Below are 18,338 nucleotides of genomic sequence, written 5' to 3'. Positions count from 1 at the left end.
ATACAAAATGTAAAAAAAAAAAAAAAAAAAAATCTATGGACGGAGTACACTTTGGTAAGAGGAAAAGAAATGAAAAATCTCGCGTCGGTATATTAAATTTTTAAATATCGATGATTAGTTATTTGTAACATAAAATATATACTACACTGAGATTCAAGGTTAAAATTTAACATTGCTTTGAACAAATGTACATACACTCAAAATTGATGATTTAATCCACCAATTGAGCGATGCGTATTGGTGCTTTGGGTAAAGGCACTTGCTTACATATGTATAAAAAGGCAATGTAGATTTGCATGAAGTCTGACTTCATTTTATAAATATTTAGATTAGAATTACGATTTATTGGAGGCACGTTCATTATATTAGTATACTTTAAGAAGACGGTAAAAATTGCTCGATTACATAATACTCGTGATTTATATTAAAATATCTACATAAAAAAAACTGCCTGGCAGTTTGAGCGCTTCACAGCATATTAGAACAATATGCACGTATAAAATTAAGGTAAAAGAAAATATTGGACGGACATGCAAGTCTGTAAAATGACTTTGAGATTCCTTAAAAAATTACTTCTTGTACTTTTTGTAAAAATTCTTAATCTACGTAATTATATTGCAGCAATTTAGCATAACGTTTTGATAAAAAATTTGTTCAAAACTCCCCCCCCCCAAAAAAAATATCCCTATGCTTATCTCCAATGGCCAGGGAAAATTAGTTTTACGAAAGTCAGCAGAAGCAGTACCCAGCTGAATTCCATAGAGCCAGCACCCGCTAATCTGCATTTGTACACGTCATACCTGAAATAATTTATTTTGACGTTTACAAATGGGATCTAGGATTTTTTTAGCTATACAATTTTACGTTGTCGCTATTTACCTAGTCAATTTGTCATCAACAATATTTCCAAACTCAGCTTCAACGAGTTGACCATCAAAGTACGTTATCAGATCTTCAAGAGGATATTCAAATCCCTGCTTGCACTCGCACTTGTAGCCGCCGCTGTCGAATGCTCGACCCAATATCGGAACGCACTAAATGTACATGCAAAACGTGTAAGCGTGAAGATAGAATGATATAAAAAAAAAAGAATAGCAAATGATGGTTATTTTTAACGATTATTGCCTCTGCTGAAAGTTTGCTCCATTGTTTGCTTTTCGTTCTTTCTATCTCTTTTTTTTCTGGGAGTGTCCCCTCCCATTAATTAAGGCCACCTCGCACTTTGTGAGTATGGCACAATTAGAGGCGTCGAGAGAGCCGATGCGCGAGAAAAAGTGAGGAAAAAAGAGCAAACAGGCAAAGTAGGCCGAAAAAAGGTAGGACATATAATAATAATAATAATAATAATAATGGAAAAGAAAAATAAAACAAAGAAAAGATAGAAGGTCGAATGGAGGAACTTACATATGAGACTTTTTTGTCGCACTTGTGTGTCCCCTTAAACGCGTTGGAAACAGTGGATTCATCGTCACACTGGTTGATATCCAGCTGTAGCAAGTCCATGGTCACGGTTACGACACCCCTGTAAGTGTCTTAATGTTAAATATGATCTTCCTTTTTACAAAACCTCCCTACGTTTTTGATCGTCGCGAGCGAGCCAGCTTTGCGAACGAAGGGAAGAAGAGCAGTATTAGGTAGTAACCAGCAGCAGCAGCAGCCGCGAGCTAGCTAACAACAACAGGTTCTCCTCTTCTCCCCAGTTCTTCCCAACTATCTCACGCGAGAGCGACGAGAGCGCGGGGGTATATACTCACTTGAATTCCAGTTTGTTTTTGAGTTTGTCCCAGCCGAAAAAGGGGGATGCATAGGTAATTAACCATTTCTTCACTTTGCCGTTACAATCGAAGTAAGGGACGGTCCAGTAGCCATGGTTCAGGTTTGCCGCCCTATATACACACAGAGAGACAAGATAGTGAGACAGTAGCCGTATGAGAGGATCACCCCAATGCAGCAGATACCGGAGACCGAGTAAAAGGAGAGGATAGGACATCCCAGACCCGCCCCATCCGCAAGCGCATTAAAATAAATTACACACATATAGAACGAGAAAGAGTAAGAAGGGCAGGTAGTGAAGAACCTAACACAGATAACCCCCCACGAAGCTATCTCTCTCTCTCCCTCTTCTGTTGATCCCCCTTTAATATATATATATATATTTTTTTTTCTAACTTTACCAAAGAGACATAAAACTCTCTTTCTCACTCACTCCTTGTTGACGCCACTGCGGCGAGGCTTCCTCTATTTGCAGAGAGTTATGTGGGAAAGTTCAAGCACGAGGTGGTATCAAGCAAAGGGAGAGAGAGACCATGCATACTACAACGTGGCCTAGAATAATATTTTTATTTCGGCGCAAAAATTTATTAAAGAGCCTTAAACATAAGGAAAGGGGGTATACGAAAAAGGGTGAGGGAGGAAGGGTTGTAATCGAGTTTTACCTGTAGTACGTTGGATATTGTTCGTATTTTTTCAAAGATTCGCCGGTCTCGTTGTAGCGCACCATCATTTTTAAGAAGTATTTCTCGAGATCGTCGTAATTTGCGGCCCAACGGTTCTTCAGCAGTTGGAACCATTCGTTTTTAGTATAGAGATCCTCTGGACAAGCGTTACGATTTCGTTTGAGTAGGTCGTTATATTTCTTTTATTAATTATTATCTGTAGTAATTACCTGTACTGTTAAGTCGCGCCAAATCCTCGACCTTCAATTTCAAAGCGTTACGTTCTTCTTTGTAGGCGAATGGCGCAAAGTACGTGCGATTGGTAAACTTTTTGCGATCCCAATAAATACCGGCTGACCAGATTCTCTGATTACCAAAGAGCAGAGCTACCGCTTCAGCTATCATTTGATCTTCGTTAAGAGGCTTGTCGGCGACGCGTGTACCCGAATACACTTCTTCTGGATCCGAGACCTGTAAGAACGAGCTAATAAAGTTGGCAAGACGTGAGGCCATTTTAGCTTCGTTCTCGTAGAACTCTTCCACGCCAAAAGCAATGTCGCCTGGCAGTCGTAATTGTTCTTTGTTGTAGCTGTGAAGAATTTTTAGTCGTTAAAACAGAGAAAATAGAGATTAAATTCTTAATAACAAAGTTCATACTTTTTACAAGTAGTTGGGTTAACGCTGTTGATAAATTTTAAAACTTGATCTATATTCATTTTTTCATCGTGCAACGAGTCTGCTCCAGCCGAAAAATTTCTATATTCATGATAGTATTCCAAATATTTCTCTCTCTGGATATCTGTCACCTTTGACAATTCCGCGGGTTTCTTTTGAATCCCTGAAACAAGAAAAATTTTTTAGTGCCATTGGCAAATAGCGTTTCATTAAAAAAGAAGTAAAAATGAATACTTACACCCTATTTTGGAACAATCAAATCCATTGTAATACTGTTCATATGACGCTCTTTCGATGATCTCTCCGAGATAAGGTCGTCTCACTACGTTTGGTAGTCGCCACCCTGGCTTACATCTACACATGTATCCTCCTCTTCTGAATCCCCATCCATGAAGAGGCTCGCACTATAAAACCATTATTTTATTATTTTACTATTTTATATTTCAAATCGATTAATTTTAAAACAAGTAGTTGTGTACCTCAGTAGTCTCCCTTTTACATCTAGCGGTATTAGCAAATTTATTTGGTCCTCTATTACCTTCACCAAGTGGACATTGGTTAATATCGATCCTCTCAAAATCCATTTCCACAACCGAAACGGCTGTGTACCTAGAATTTACGAAAAGGTATTGATGTATAAGAAAAACTCAAATGGCATTAATCAAAGGTGGTACAGAACAAATGGACAGGACGTATTTGTAACAATATGCAGGGGCTTTGAGAACAGCACAACTTTGGCCTTAAAGGTCTTTGGAAAAAAAGCGTAGATTTTTGAAATCTGACTACTGTCCCTCCTTAATCCTTTAAGTGCTTTAATCCTATCGCGCTGCAGTATTTCACACGTATGAGCAATATGAAAGGGTCATTCCTGCTTGACCAGTATAAAGACAGACAGACAGACCAATGCATGCACACACCCTCTTGGACTCTTGTGGGTCTCAAAGAAAAGGGGACTCGAATAAATTATAATATATAATGAGGCGGCCAATCGTCTCTTGGCCATATATTTCGATGCATGCCCAGTGCATTATTATGCACCAATTTGAAAAAGTGCAGTAGTTGCAGCAGGCAGTTGCATCTGCTTTTCATGCGAGAAAAGTTCTTACTTGGGGATTTCGATGTGCCTGAAGCCCGTGTAACGAGGGTACAAGTCCACGATTGGAACAACTGCCGCAAACAGCCAACGGTTGGAGCGGCCACAATCGAAATACGGTCTTATCCATTTCACAGGTCCGCCCTCCTCATGGGGACCTGAAATACACGTTTGTTTTAAAATTCCGATTTTTGAAATTTTTTCTTCGCAAGCTTTGTACGATGAAACTCTCACCTTTGGGACCATGGAACGTGTGAGTGATGTTGGTATTATTTGCATATCTGATTTCCACCTGGTACGTTATTTTGGTGTCGTGTCTTTCTGTATTGTCTGGCAGCCATTTCTTGTACCTAGAAAAATTTGGAAATCGTTACAACCAGTTATTCTATTAGCAATGAGCAGACAAACAGTGAAATGGAATGACAAAAAAAAATTTTTCAATTCCGTGCACATGTAAGGAATAACGTAACGTAGCATTGCCACTTACCACTCGTTCGTCCTGTAGTAGTCGGTTGTATAGTCTCTACTGAGCTGGTCTGACGGAAAAGCACCCAAGTCCTGAGTGTAAAACGTATTCATGGTCGATATTCTCTCCAAATGCACGGGATCGTTGAAATCATCAGCCCTGAAAGTCCTGGGGGCAAATCTGGGCATGGTCTTGTTGAAGAATCCTCTGTAGGACGACGTAAAGGACACGTTTGGGGCAAAGTAAACGGCCGAAGCATTGATGTAAGGGTTGGCCGAAACATCGGCGACAGTGGACAGGAAATAGTACATCATTCCCGGATCGTAGGTATCGTTTATCGGCGGTTTGTAGTTCCTCGACTGCAGGATGTAGCTCCAGTAGAAGCTTCTGGTTAGGGCCATGTTGTGTAGATGCAAGAGGGCCGTGCGATTCGGAAAGATCGGATTGATGTTGATCTCCTTGATGTCGGGCAGGTGGCTGACGCTGTTCTCTGGCAGGTAGAGATCATCGAGGTGCTGAATTTGGCAATTGTCCTGGGTAACTTTGTCCAACTTGTGGCGGATCTCGTCGAAGGCGTCCCGCGTCTGCCAATCGGGCATTACCTGGTCATCCTTGGCCGTCTCGTAGTAAGTCTTGTCGTTTTGAGCCAACACCACGACGGCTACGCCCAACAGGTAGCAGCCGACCAGCGCTCCGAAATCGTGCAGCTGACGCATGATCTTCGAACTTTTTTCCTACTTTTCAACGATAGTTGAACGTTCAAGTTTCTCGCGCACACGATCCTCAGTACATCCACATTTTGGAAAATTGTATACACTATCTTCCTAGTTTAGTAAAAAAAAATAACTACACCGCCCGCAACGCAGTCATCCGCAGTAGCAGGGATCGGGTAACACTCGCGAGTTGCCGCCGCTGTATCGTCATCGTTGGGTAAAAAAGAGGGAAAGAGACGGGAAACAAAGGGCCAAACACGCCCATGAGAAGTGGAATGTGAGCGAGCGACAGGCTGCATTCACAACGCGCGCGAGAGTATAGATACTTACGTGTACTTATGGAAACTCGGAAAATTTTCGGGAGTTTTCGCTTGTTTAAACGGTCCGAGGGGACATTATACGCTCTCTCTCTCTCTATTTTACTTATCCTCCCTCTGTTTGATCATAGCGAGTTTTTACTACTTGTGTCTTACTTACTTGTAGGCTGCTCTACTTATCTTCATGGTTTCTTATATACTTACATCAGTTTTTCATTACAAATTTTAATTTTAGAGGATTTACCATTGTTTTTTCAATCGAGTTCGAATGAATCTGACTAAACGCACCGATATCCTTTGGGTGTACGAAACAAATTTTATTTGGAATAACAATTAGTAACTTTTGTTTTTTTACTGATGGCGGAGTATTATTTCAAATTAATTTTTTTTAAAATTTTTTTTATTAATAAAATAATAACTACTTAAGCTTGAAAAGTTAATAATGTTAACGACAATTTTCGGTGTTTTATTTAATTACATATGGGCAGAAGATTTTGACCTCCCATCGAATCTCAAGGGTTACGTTATCTAAAGAGAACATGAGGTATGGAAGTCGAGGATCATCAAATTACCCAATAAATAAAGTATTAATCTAATTATTCATAAAAACTGTAAAAATGACATTGGCCATCAATACTTATAGATGGATCGCTTTATTGAGTAAAAACCGAAATACGCTTAAAGAAAATCGCGGATCGATGGAGGGTGTGTGTGTGATAAGCTTAAAGAGAGGGCGTTTGGAGCGCGGCGGCAAAACCAGTGACGTCAGGTCAGCGAGATCAACGGCATATCATATACATATATGTATACCTCGCGAGCGTGTACTGTAGAGTAAAGCCCTGCGATTATGATTAGTGCATGACTTGAGTCAATAAAGAAAAAAGAGATAGAGATACTTGTACCTATATACTTTCACTTTTATAAAACTTCCTTACCGTTTTGTTGGTTTGACTTGGCGTAGACGCCGTCGATAGAAGAGAGGGAGGAGGAGGAGGATAAGAGCTATAAAGAACAGTTTCAGCTCCAAGTGATATACCTATAGAGGTACAGTATTTTAGAGAGCGAACGTGCGCGTCCGCGTCGGACCTTACCATATTAAGTATACTTACTTATAAATTACGGTATCGTGTAAAGTTTACGTCCCGCGAGGCAGAGAGAGCACCGATGGAAGTGTCGAAAACCCGGAGTTTATCTTAAAAAAAAAAGCATCCAAATTCGTCTGCACCTGCTTATATATATATATCTACTCTTAGTGCGGACTTGTTTATCTTTTGAGTGTTCATTACTTTTTGTAAGCATTTTAGTTTAAAAAGTTTTGCGTGCGTGCGTGTTACCTATATGATACTCTCGTCTCGCTGCCTGTAGTCGCGTACACAACGTCTCCGTGTAACAGCCCCGAGCCCCCAGAGGGACGGATCTTTCTGAGCTTTTCTTATAATATATGCAATTACAAGTTAGTAATCATCGAAGGTACGAGTTCAGTTCGCGGACTTTGACATACATTTTTCGACTCTTTGCCTGTCTTATATAATAAATCTTTTTTTATTTATTGTTCAAAGGGTGAAGGGGATAACCGGCTAATTCACGTAGCGGCAAGCAGAAGGAGAGCGAGAGAGAGAGATAGAGCTACTTATTAAACGTGTAGAATTGTGTCTAAGCGTGTTTGGCTGATCTCCGCTCTCGTGCTCGATGCTCGATCGACCGTAGTTCTGTCTGCCTCTCTGTGTATCATTTTTCGTGTGCTACTGTTGTGTGTATCAAAAGGATCCTTGTTCGCGGGGAACCGATCGAGCCGATCGTGCAGCTCCAACAGGTACCTATACACTCAGTACCATCCCTTTTCTTTCGACACAGAGGTGTTCTTTTGCTGTTTGATGTTTGACTTGTTGCTAATCACCCTTTCCATGCTTTGTTTTGTTTTGCGAAAATCCATAAGCATATAAATATTCTGTACGCTCCCTTTCACCTATTATTATATTATTCTATATACTCGTCTATTGGCGCGACAATCGTCAGGGCGAGGAGTGAGTATTTTATTTTTTTGCGAGAGCCTGAGGTTTTGCGTTTGCGAAAAAATGAGGTTAAGTTTCGCGAAGACGAAGAAAGCTGGAGAGAGGCGGAGGAGGCGAGAAGGTTATAATTTCCGGTCGCGGATGTTCCCCATTGGCTCAGGCCCCGCGACGATGAGAGCGACTACGACAGACATGCTTTTTGCACAGACGAGCTGCTGCCGTCTGCCACCGTCGCGGTACTTACGATCTGTCTGTCTTTCTTTTGGTTTTACCCGTTTCGCAAAAGGAAATTGAAACGTGTGGATGATAACACGTATTATTGCCAATTGCTCTTTGGGTTCGACGAAATTGAAGCGAGTTAGGGTTACACGAGCAGATGGTAAACTTTTCGCGAACTCTAGACTGCGTGGGACGATGACTGGCTCAATAATTATTTTCTAATGTACTTACACTTTTTGGTTCGCCGTGGCGTTGGACACGTCATTTTTTACAATTTTTCACTCCGCGAATCTGAGACCGTTAATTTCAATTGGTGTATACTTATTTATTTATTCGTTGGCATCGACTGCATGTAAGTTGCGGTCGGTAACATTATTATTTCATTAGTGTACTTATTTGTTACAGTTCACGTATTATTTCCTTTGAAATTTTAAGTTGTGCTTTAAATAAAATAAAATAATGTGCTTAAAATTACACAACATTTATTATTTCATATCGATGATGATAATGCACTTTTGGACTGTTAAATATTTCGATACCGAGGCCTAACAGTCTGACCATTTTTATAATGTAATATGATTTCTTTGTGTGAAGAATAATTGTGTTACACTCAGATATGGATGTAAAGTGAGCTCTTAGATCAAGTATAGGTGCATCTGGAATTTTTACTGTCACGTTCGCGATAATTTTACCTCTGATGTAAAACAAATTTAATTGCGTCAAAGATCGTTAATGATAGATCGCTGGAATGAACATTATACAATGTGCGAACTAAAATAGAATATAAAAAGGTTTTACTTCCACCAGCGACTTGTAAACCGTGAAATGCCGGTCACGGCTCAACAGTAAAAAGTTTTGACAGTGATTTCCTTCAACGTAAAAAATTTTGCCAAAAATTACCAATATTGGCGTCACGTAACATCTGCATCTAATTTTTGATTAGCCAAGCGAAATAACTCGCGATAAAAGACACTTGCCCTTTTTTTGAACCGAAACTTATCATTCCAGTTTAGAAAATTTTTTTTTTCAACCCCCAAACAGGCGTACTGTACGTAGAAATTCATAAAAACACTCCCACTTAACGAGTCCATACGAGTTTAGCAAGAAATTGCAATCTTCCGTGTTTATAATGTATAGCAGAAGAATCGGGTCAAGATGTCAAGAAAATACATGCGCATCGGAGTATATAGGTAATTATACACAATAGATTCGATCCATCTTGCATATTTTGCTCGGTTAAATTAAAAACGATCGGCACATGTGAATATACTAGGTTTGTTCAATTATCTACCTTGGAGTGCTCCGAGCGATCTATAAATGAACACGAGTTCTTTGTCGGAGAACTCGGAGGCCTCCGAGATATCCTTATACTATATGGGTATGCTCACCGCTTATGACTGATGTTTGTAAACAATGAGAAGCTATAGTGAGTATATTTATATAGTATAAGGATATCTCGGAGGCCTCCGAGTTCTCCGACAAAGAACTCGTGTTCATTTATTTAGGTGGATAATTGAACAAACCTAGTCTTCTAATTTTATCCCCTAAGATAAACTTGCAAGTATAGGTGTACTGTATTGCACTGTGATGCATACATGTAGCCGTCCGTGCTTAAGTTTATAAACTTGCACGATGGAAAATATACACAACGAGCATTTTGAACGAGTACATATTTATTATATTTACGTACCACAGCGGCGGCCTTTTTTTTCTCCAAATATTGTACACACGACGGCAAGTGCATCGAGCGAAAAGGATAGGAAACACGTACAAAATCACCAAAAGCGCAAATCTGGTTAACTCCTTAGCCAAGTAAACCGCAATTTTGGTTTTTCGAGTGCGCCAGTGGCCTCGGGGGGGGGGGGGGGTCGGAAGGTAGGGGTTGGGGAAAAAAAAAAAAAAAAAAAAAAAAAATTATTCGCGAATATGGTGCGTATAAGGGTTTGCGACCCTTTTATCCTTGACCGCAATCTCCTTACTTTTGTCCCGGTTTTTCGCTCAAATCCCGTTGACGCGTTATACTACACGTTACACACAGAGACCCGAGCTCTCATAGCTATCTATCCTCCGTTCGTCCAGCGTACCTATATATAACGCAAGAAGAAGCAAAAACACAACGGTATAGGTCGACGATGACGAGGCTAAGGAGGGAGAGAGAGCTAGGAATAATAACTAGAGGCTGGAGAAAGAAGAGTCCCGGAGCATTTGGATTCCTTATACCCTCGGCAAAATATTGCGTGTAGGATATATCTGCAGTGTAACGAGCACACACACACACACATGGGCAGAAACGTTGCCAAGGGGAAGATGCGTCCCGGATCGCCGGCAGGATTCCCATCGTCCAGAAAACGAGAGACGAGTAGAGGTGGAAGGGAAGGTGGAACAAAGCCGTGACTTAATAGGACATAACATCGAGGCGGCCTTTGTCATGGTAATTCGGATAGCGCCCTGGTCCAACGACCCCCTGCGCGCCAGCCCCTTCCCCCCCCCTCCTGTATATACCTGGGCTTTCTTCTACAGCCCCCTATATAGCCCCTTGGAGATATTTTTCTGTCACGCACCTCTGCGTGTCCTCGCCGATGGACCTGTATACCTACGTACACACGTACCCCCCACGAAAGGGGTAGCCGCGCCACTCCGGTGTTGGTGCGCTCTCTATACTCCGGAGCCTGCGAGACTTTACGGCCGTCTTTGTCCATTACGTGGGTAAGTATGGGGCCTCTCTCTGTTTAATCGAGGAAATCGAGCCCCCCACCCCAGCCCCTTTTTTTTCGTCTCGCTGGATGCGCTTTTCGATGCCTTGACCGGCAAACCAGCACACACATTTATCCCTGTAATGGCCATCTCTCTCCTTCATCATGGACATGTATGCCACGTCTCATCTCTTCGTGCCTCGGCGTGAATTCGAGTGTTAAAGTAAACCCCTCGTCGTGTCTCATCTGTACCACAGTAAGGAATATTATTTACGCGAGTTTCGTGCCCCTCCCCCCCCCCCCTCCCGTGAGTATAAATATGCGGGCTTTGTTCCGGCGTGGATAGGTACGAAGACTCGAATACGTAATTTCGCGTCCGATGTTTGTACTTTGGATGGATTTTGGTCAGCTGTTGTGTGCGTATATATACGGGTGGTTTTCCTTTGATTTTTGTCACGCCCAAAGACGCTTACCTGCAGATTGTCCGTTCGAAGAGGTTTTCCCAACTACCGAAGGATTAAAATCCAATTGCCAGGGCTCGTTCGTATAGTCGCGCGCACGGAGGAGGGTGAGAATATGGTTTCGATGGGAAAAATCGCACATCAATATCTATTGGTCATCGCCGTTATCCCCGAGAACCTCTTGTTATCATCGTCATCGTACATGTTGACAAGAACGGCTGATCGAATGATTTCTCGTTTCGCCAGACTCCGTAGTTTACGTAGATTTCGCGACAACTCGCTTTCATCTCATTCCCATGTACTATATGTAGTACATAATAATATGTACTACTCTCGACGTTTTATCGACAATAGCTGCAGCTTTGGCACTGCAATGCGTATATATATGAATACTTGAGTTGTGTGTACTAAATTATCTGCGGATGATGGCTAAAAATACAAAGCAGGCATCTGTCTTTTTTTTTTTTTTTTTTTTTTTAGACAGAGATAGTATTATTCGCTTGTTTACACGTCGATTGATGGCGTTCAATTTTCAACAGCAGATTTAAATACAAGTTTGGCTTGTCGTTGTGCCACAGAGTTCTCTTATTCCACATTATCCATCCGACTGTAGGTTAAATTCGTTTCTAAAACTTACATTTCGGGGAATCCTGATAAACGCTGGATGGAAATATATTTAAAAAGTTGAGCTCTGCTTTCTATATGATTGTATTCTCTTCCTTTTCCCCCTAAAATTTGCACTATTTATCTTTGGCTGATGATTGGATCGAATTTTCAACGGTGAATCTTTCTCCTGTATAATATTGAGCAACTCCCTCGATCAAATTCAGAGAGAGAAGTATATGATATTACTCACCCAATGAGAAGAAGAAGAAACAAAAGTGAGAGACTTTCTTCTTGATCAAAGTCGAAAGAAATAATAATTAAACGTTTGCGTGCCATGGCTAATCGCTTGTCGTGCTGTACGTGAAAATGTACGCGGCGGGGATTATCTCTGACAACGGGGGAATAGAAAAAAAAAAAAGTATACATAACGTTGCAAGCCGCACGCGTGGACGCCAAACCCCGTGATGTGCAGAGGATCTTTATTCCTTTCTCTCAAGTTCGGCCCACGACAGTACGAAAGTAGGCTATCGTATGGGTACTTGTTCTTTTTTTTTTTTTTTTTTCCTCTTCGCCCTCGGTAAAAGTTGTAATTTTTTTTTTTTTTTCTTTCTTTCTTTCTTTTTCCCAAGAAACAATCGATTGCAGCAACAGCTTGCCGGATTCTCAGGTAAAAGGGATCCCAGCGTTTCCGCTTCTCCGCTCTCGGGAGCAGCTGCAACGCGGAACCTGCGGTCGAGAGTACGTATATGTACATATACATCTATATATAATATAACCTGCAGCAGATTTAGCCGTTGCACTTATACTCGATCGTTTAACTTTGTACCCCTTTTTTTTTTTTTTTTTCTCCGATTTACTTTCTTCTCCGATATTGAAGGTACAATTTTCAATAACCCCCAGTTGTATAGCCAACGAATGACACATATACATATGTGTCGCTCAAATTGAAATATTACAAAGTCACCGTAATCCTCCTCTCCCTCACTCATCCCCTTTTCGTGATCGGTATCTTGTAGGTATACACAATTTGCCTGCAGTGTTAATGGTTTCAAATTGAGATAAGGCAAGGATGCGTCCCTGCGCGACAATAAAAGAAAGGTGAAGGGTAAAATTGGTGTTTTTTATTGGGGTAGAGGGGGGGGGGTAGCTGCACTCGAGAGGAGTACCCACATATACATATGTGTACTAGAGAGAGTGCGTGCGTGTATTATATTGTATACATGGATGTATACGTAAGAAGAGTTTGTGTAAAAAACAAGCCAGGTGCACGTGCATTCGCACATGTACCTATATGCTTATACTGTACGCGCCCGTTTCTCCCCTTGCGCCTGTTGTGTTTCTTCGCAACAGTAACTCGAGACCTCATAGCTTTGCCAGCTTGTGTGCAGTGTACTTGTATACAGTGTGGCGCGTTTAACAAAATCTCTCTCCCTCTCGGTGCACCTACACACGAAGCGAATCGAAAAAAATTGTTGTACCAATGCACACCGCAAAATCCAAATCCAAGCTTAATTTGTTAATTTTTTTTTTTTTTTTCCCTTATAGCAAGAACCGTATACAATATACCTACGATCGAGGAGAGAGAGAGAGAAGGAGAAAAAAGTCACAAGCACCGAGAGGCTCGAAAAAATTCGCGAAACCCGAGCCGGTTTGCGAAAAAAGGACCGGACAAAAAAAAAAAAACTGCAGGCTTCCCGTACCTTCCTCCTCCTCCAACTACTCCCTCCGTCTCCTTTTTCAAATCATATTCTCTCACCTCCCGAGTGTGTGTAGACATATTAACCCTTGCAATATATAATGGGAGAGAGAGAGAGAGCATCAACGTAATAAGACGGCCTTCGCTTTCGCGGACTCGAAAAACCGCAAAAGAGCAGTCCTCTCTGCCTCCCTTTTTTTCTCTCGACGCTTCCTCACAACCACCGTCGCCACCACCACCACTACCACCACCACGTATAACATTCGTCCCGCGAAACAGCCATCAAAGACTGTAATATTTACCAGCAGTAGTTGGGGTACAGAGCCTCATCTTCCTCCCTTCTCTCTTTCTGCAGGTTCAAGGCACCCCCCTTTTTTTTTTTTCTTCTTCACTTGATGCTTTACTCCACACCGCTCACACACGAATACGCGCATACGTCCCTGTTTACCTGTGTCCAAGAAAAAAATTTTCTCATAGCACCCAAAGGGGGATGAAAAAGAGAGAGGGGAGAGCCCGAGAGACGGGTTTTCTCGGTGCATGCTGCTGGGGGTGCACCGTGCCCTGCATCGCTCCGCGTCTCGCTAAAAATCGGCAAAGAAACGAGACCTACTTATACGCGTACACGAAGAAAAGGGGGGGGGGCAGGGGGTCCGAGGTGGTCGGGAAATAAAAATGCCCTTTTGCGCCCGCGTGTGTGTGTGTACGCCACCGGCTGTGTCTCTCTCTCTCTCTCTCTCTACACTATGTGCGTCCGGCTCATCCTGAGAAAAATTCCGGCATCCGCTTTTTATTCCTCGCGTTGACGTGTAAGTACACGTGTGTGTACATACATTCGTACACATTTAGGTGGCAGGCAAACACGTGCGTTCACTTTTATACATGTACCTACATGTGTGCGGGCTATACGTGCACTGTCTGTCCATCTATTATCTGTCCGTCCGTCCATCTGTATCTTCTTCTTCTTCTTCTTCTTCTTCTTCTTGTATACGCAGTCCAGTGTTACTGTAAGGCTATATATATATATATATATATATACAATACTTGCTTGATATTAGTTGCTTCTCTCTCTCTCTCTCTTTTCTTTTTTTTCTCTTTCATCCCTGTGGCGCTCTACATATACACTACACTCCACGCATATTATACACACGCCAATGAAAGCAAGTGTATACGTGCGTCGAAGCGAGTACTGCGCCCGTGTGTATAATATGTACATACGATCCTCCCAATATATACATATATTTACGTGGGAAACGACCAGGAGGCAGCAGATGCGAATACCCATACAACAATTTGTACATGTGTACACGCACCTAAATTTACACCTATAGTCAAAGGCACGGTATTGAAGGAGAGAGAGAGAGAGAGAGAGAGAGGGGTGGGGGGGAGAGAGGGTGAATTGCGGCAGGAGATACAATTGTGATTGTGCATCGAATCGAGCGTAATTCGTGACCTTTTCCTGGACTTGCTGCATATACCTTCACGAGCACGGCAATGTTGCGTATACCTTAGGATATCGCACCCGCTGTACTATCCATAATGTTAGGGATATATACGTGTGTATATTATACGAAAAATAGGTACTTCTTTACAGTGTAACGCGTCGCGGCACTTCTCTTTTTCATTAGTCACTTTTACTTACAGGTCCGGACGATGGAGCATCGCCTTTGTTGCTGTTCTATAGCATATTGCAATTTCTTTTCTTTCCTTTTTTTTTTTTTTTTTTTTTTTCTCCTTTTGTTTTTCCCCATCTCTACATGAATGCATACCCTGTGGTATGTACTGTTTTTGCGAAATTTTTAAAATTTACACGAGCGCGCACGCATTGTCGAGGCTGCAATATGTTTGTTACCCTAGACGTTTGTCGCGGTCTATATCGTTGCTAACTGTATAATATATCTCGTGCACCCCTCGCTCTTATTCTCTCGCTTCTTTTCCTTGTTCGGCGATTTTCTTGACGCTTCTGTTTTTTTTTTTTTTTTTTTTTTTTTTTTTTCGTGTATGCAGACAAAAAAATATTGTGGTCACGCGTAACACATGTCGCGATGAGGGTAAAAGCCCACGGTGCACTATAACACATTCAATGTCGCGAGTACCGACTGGCGCGCTACGAAAAATGACACCGTTTTCGAAATATTTTTCTCGTCTTTGTTCATAAAAGCGTGTACTAGTTGCTAGTTGACGATGTTTTTTTTTTTTTTTTTTTTTTTTTTGTCGGGAATACTCCACAGTGTTTTATTACATTTTTACCACACCTCATTTTGTGTGTACCTTCGTTTCAATGATTTTTTGGGTTGAAAAAGGTCAATTTACCTACAGTCCACTAAGAATAGTTTTCTAGCGTATTATGTCGCTGTAAAATAATTTATTAGCTATTTAAAACAACTTTTCTCAGAGGAGCTTTGAAATAAGATTGTGCACCAACATTTTAAATACACAAATATTGTGTGTCCCTAATTATTTAACAAAACTTATTTTTTGTCATTTCATAAAAAAATTTTTTCTTACAATTAAACTACTTTATTTTTTCTTTATTTATTTGTGTCACTCGTCAATAACGTTTATAAACAATACGATTTTCTTCAATTATTTTGTTTAAAAAACTAAAATTAGGCAATATCTACTAATTTAATTTCCAAGAAGTACCCGTATACTTACGTATGGCACTATAAACAATAAATTTTTTTCTGCCATATTTTACTTTATTTAATAAATTACCATCAAAATTGTTTGAAATTTAAATTAAAAAAAAATCCATCACACTTTTTTCTCCTCATATCTTATATATACCATGGCTAAGCCATTATTCACTGTTGAAGGGCAGAAGAAAGCCCAAAACTTTTTGCCCTAAATCGTTGAAATTAGTCGAGAGTACATTGCGCTGAGAAAACGACTCGTTACATAAACCATATATATATATACAACTCATGCAAGTCCTGCAGATAAATGTATTTCTTAAAGGGCACTTTTAAAAAATTTTTTTTCCCACGACGAAACACGTTTTACAATGCGTTTTCGAGAAAATTTTATGGCGAAATGTCAGCTGCCCGTGTACCGTTTGAAAAACAAAGCGCTACACTCGCATCTCAGCTTAACGTTGTGAACGTGAGATAGTCGTAAAATTATCAGTGCAACGTATCCTCGATTTGTTTAAAAAACAAAAGAAGAGCAATTTCAACAGCAATAAAAGTGCTGCGAGCAAGTACGGCAACACGTCACAAAGAGATAGAAAGAAAAAAAAAATTTTGGTGGTGTGCCCATGCAAACAGTTTGGGCATGTATATGTGTGTATATGGATAAAGTGACGCCCCCCGTTTCAGAAATACGAAGCCGATAATTCAAATTTGTCGTGCGCACTAAACCTCTAGTTTTTACTGCGGCGTGCATAAAATATTAATTTCCGTAATTTATGCAAGGTAAAGTAGGCACATAGTCTCGCAACGCCTCCCTGGGCGCGCGTGTCTGTGTGCGTGTACATGAACGAGTTTTTCTAGAGGCCCAAAATAGGGAGAGACAAGGGCAGTCCAGAGGGAAAGAGATGGCACGTCATACACTCTACGGAGGGATGCGAAATCGTCTTCCTCTCCTTCTCTTTTATTGTTGCGAGTGCGCGTATTACGCGTAAAGAGAATACTTACCCTTCCCTCCTTTTATTCTTTATGCTATAAAGGTATCGTTTGAGACACGTACAAGAGAATCATCGTAATTTGTGAATGAGCATATTTTTTTTTCTTTTTTCCGTCTTGGATCATATTATACTTTTGGTCATCACATTTTAACTTGATTTTTATAATAGACAAAAAAAAAAAAAAAAAAATCCATCCGCAGTCGTTGGTGCATTAAAATGTATTTTGACATAATCAACGGTCAAAGTTAACCGTGCACTCACATGTCATCTCTTCACTCGCATCTCTCCAAAAACTTCCAGTTGGCGCTCAAACTCGATATTAGATGTGATACAGATATAATATACCCAAACGCAGCTTCGAAGGCGAGAACAAACAGTCGTGCCGTTCCTCGGTAATATTGACCCGAGAACATTCACGAGGCACAATTAGGGTCGAAACGAATACGGTGGCACCGTAGCTATACATTATAATGTTTGATAAGAAACTGCAATCATAATGCAGCCACGAGGGAGTGCGATATAGAATGAAAAGATTGTATCCGGCGATAAGGAGATTGTCGCGTGTGTTGTTTGCTTGTTCGTGTCATGAACGCACTGGGCGAACGTTTCATCGGTTTGGCTTCTTAGAATTCATTTTAACGATAGAGAACTTGGGGACGCGCATTTTGTTGTTGGGGTATAATTTAAGTTGTCTGTTCGCCGATACATACATATACACTACATTTCTTACGTGCTTGGTACTTTCAAGTGAATACGAAGGGGTGGACATTTTTTTTAGGCTTTAATATATTTGCGTTGACGTACACAATGTTTCATCAACAAATTTGACATTTTATTATTTTTTTTTTTTCAATTATTAAAACGTCAATGTATAGCCCTGTTGGGGTATCATCAAAAGTTCTTGATTTAGAATAACTGATAACAAATTTCAATTTGATTTTAATTTTATAAGCCAGTATTCATTGCTTCCACTTAGAAGCAAAATTTATTTATTAGTAATAACCTTATGAAAAATTTTACTCATTAAATATTTTTTATTTAGTTATAGTTTGAACACAAAAAAGTATGTTTAAGGAAGTAAAGTATTTGTCAACTATTATACATTGAGATGTGATATTACTTCAAGACCTAAACATTTTTGCACTTACTAAAATAATTTTTTATTTCTTTATAAGTCAACTCGAAAAATTCAGAACCATATGTTTTTCACATCGACCGTACAACTTTACAGTTACAGGATCACGAGTAAGTACCCCGCCTTTCCTTAATTTCAAACTTTTATCAGCTGCAATTTTGAACGATTCGTATATTTTAAAAGCAAGTATAA

The 18,338-nt window shown here is 40.5% G+C and overlaps 2 protein-coding genes across 2 annotated transcripts in view; one reads left to right on the top strand and one right to left on the bottom strand.

Moving 5' to 3' along the window:
- Positions 1–78: 78 nt before the first annotated feature.
- LOC106646764 (uncharacterized) lies at positions 79–5,613 on the bottom strand. Its single transcript, XM_014362888.2, has 12 exons — positions 4,691–5,613; positions 4,438–4,553; positions 4,217–4,361; positions 3,590–3,719; positions 3,349–3,514; positions 3,093–3,273; positions 2,666–3,024; positions 2,436–2,592; positions 1,755–1,886; positions 1,405–1,522; positions 880–1,034; positions 79–800 (listed from the first exon to the last, which is right to left on the bottom strand). The coding sequence occupies exons 1-12, from the start codon at positions 5,383–5,385 to the stop codon at positions 692–694; spliced, it is 2,463 nt and encodes an 820-aa protein (XP_014218374.2). The 5' UTR covers positions 5,386–5,613; the 3' UTR covers positions 79–691.
- A 1,798-nt stretch (positions 5,614–7,411) lies between these two features.
- Positions 7,412–18,338, top strand: part of Syp (synaptotagmin binding cytoplasmic RNA interacting protein) — a 52,725-nt gene continuing 41,798 nt past the window's right edge. Inside the window, exon 1 of the mRNA XM_089597035.1 lies at positions 7,412–7,512. The gene's annotated coding sequence lies outside the window, so the exon portion shown is untranslated. The remainder of the gene's footprint in view (positions 7,513–18,338) is intronic.

The sequence above is a fragment of the Copidosoma floridanum genome, unplaced genomic scaffold (genome assembly GCF_036245765.1).
Source record: "Copidosoma floridanum isolate Cflo_tuat_1 unplaced genomic scaffold, Cflo_Japanese_pri ptg000030l, whole genome shotgun sequence".
In the NCBI taxonomy this organism is placed as follows: domain Eukaryota; kingdom Metazoa; phylum Arthropoda; class Insecta; order Hymenoptera; family Encyrtidae; genus Copidosoma; species Copidosoma floridanum.
Note: the sequence above shows the minus strand (reverse complement) of the source record. Positions and strands in the feature narration are given on the sequence as shown.

What these genes read in the sequence shown, in the direction of transcription:
- LOC106646764 (XM_014362888.2), bottom strand. Translation starts at nt 5,385, where the DNA reads ATGCGTCAGCTGCACGATTTCGGAGCGCTGGTCGGCTGCTACCTGTTG. An exon ending in TACTACAGGACGAACGAGTG is followed by an intron (nt 4,554 to 4,690) that starts GTAAGTGGCAAT and finishes AAATTTTTCTAG; the next exon opens with GTACAAGAAATGGCTGCCAG. An exon ending in GCGACAAAAAAGTCTCATAT is followed by an intron (nt 1,035 to 1,404) that starts GTAAGTTCCTCC and finishes ATGTACATTTAG; the next exon opens with TGCGTTCCGATATTGGGTCG.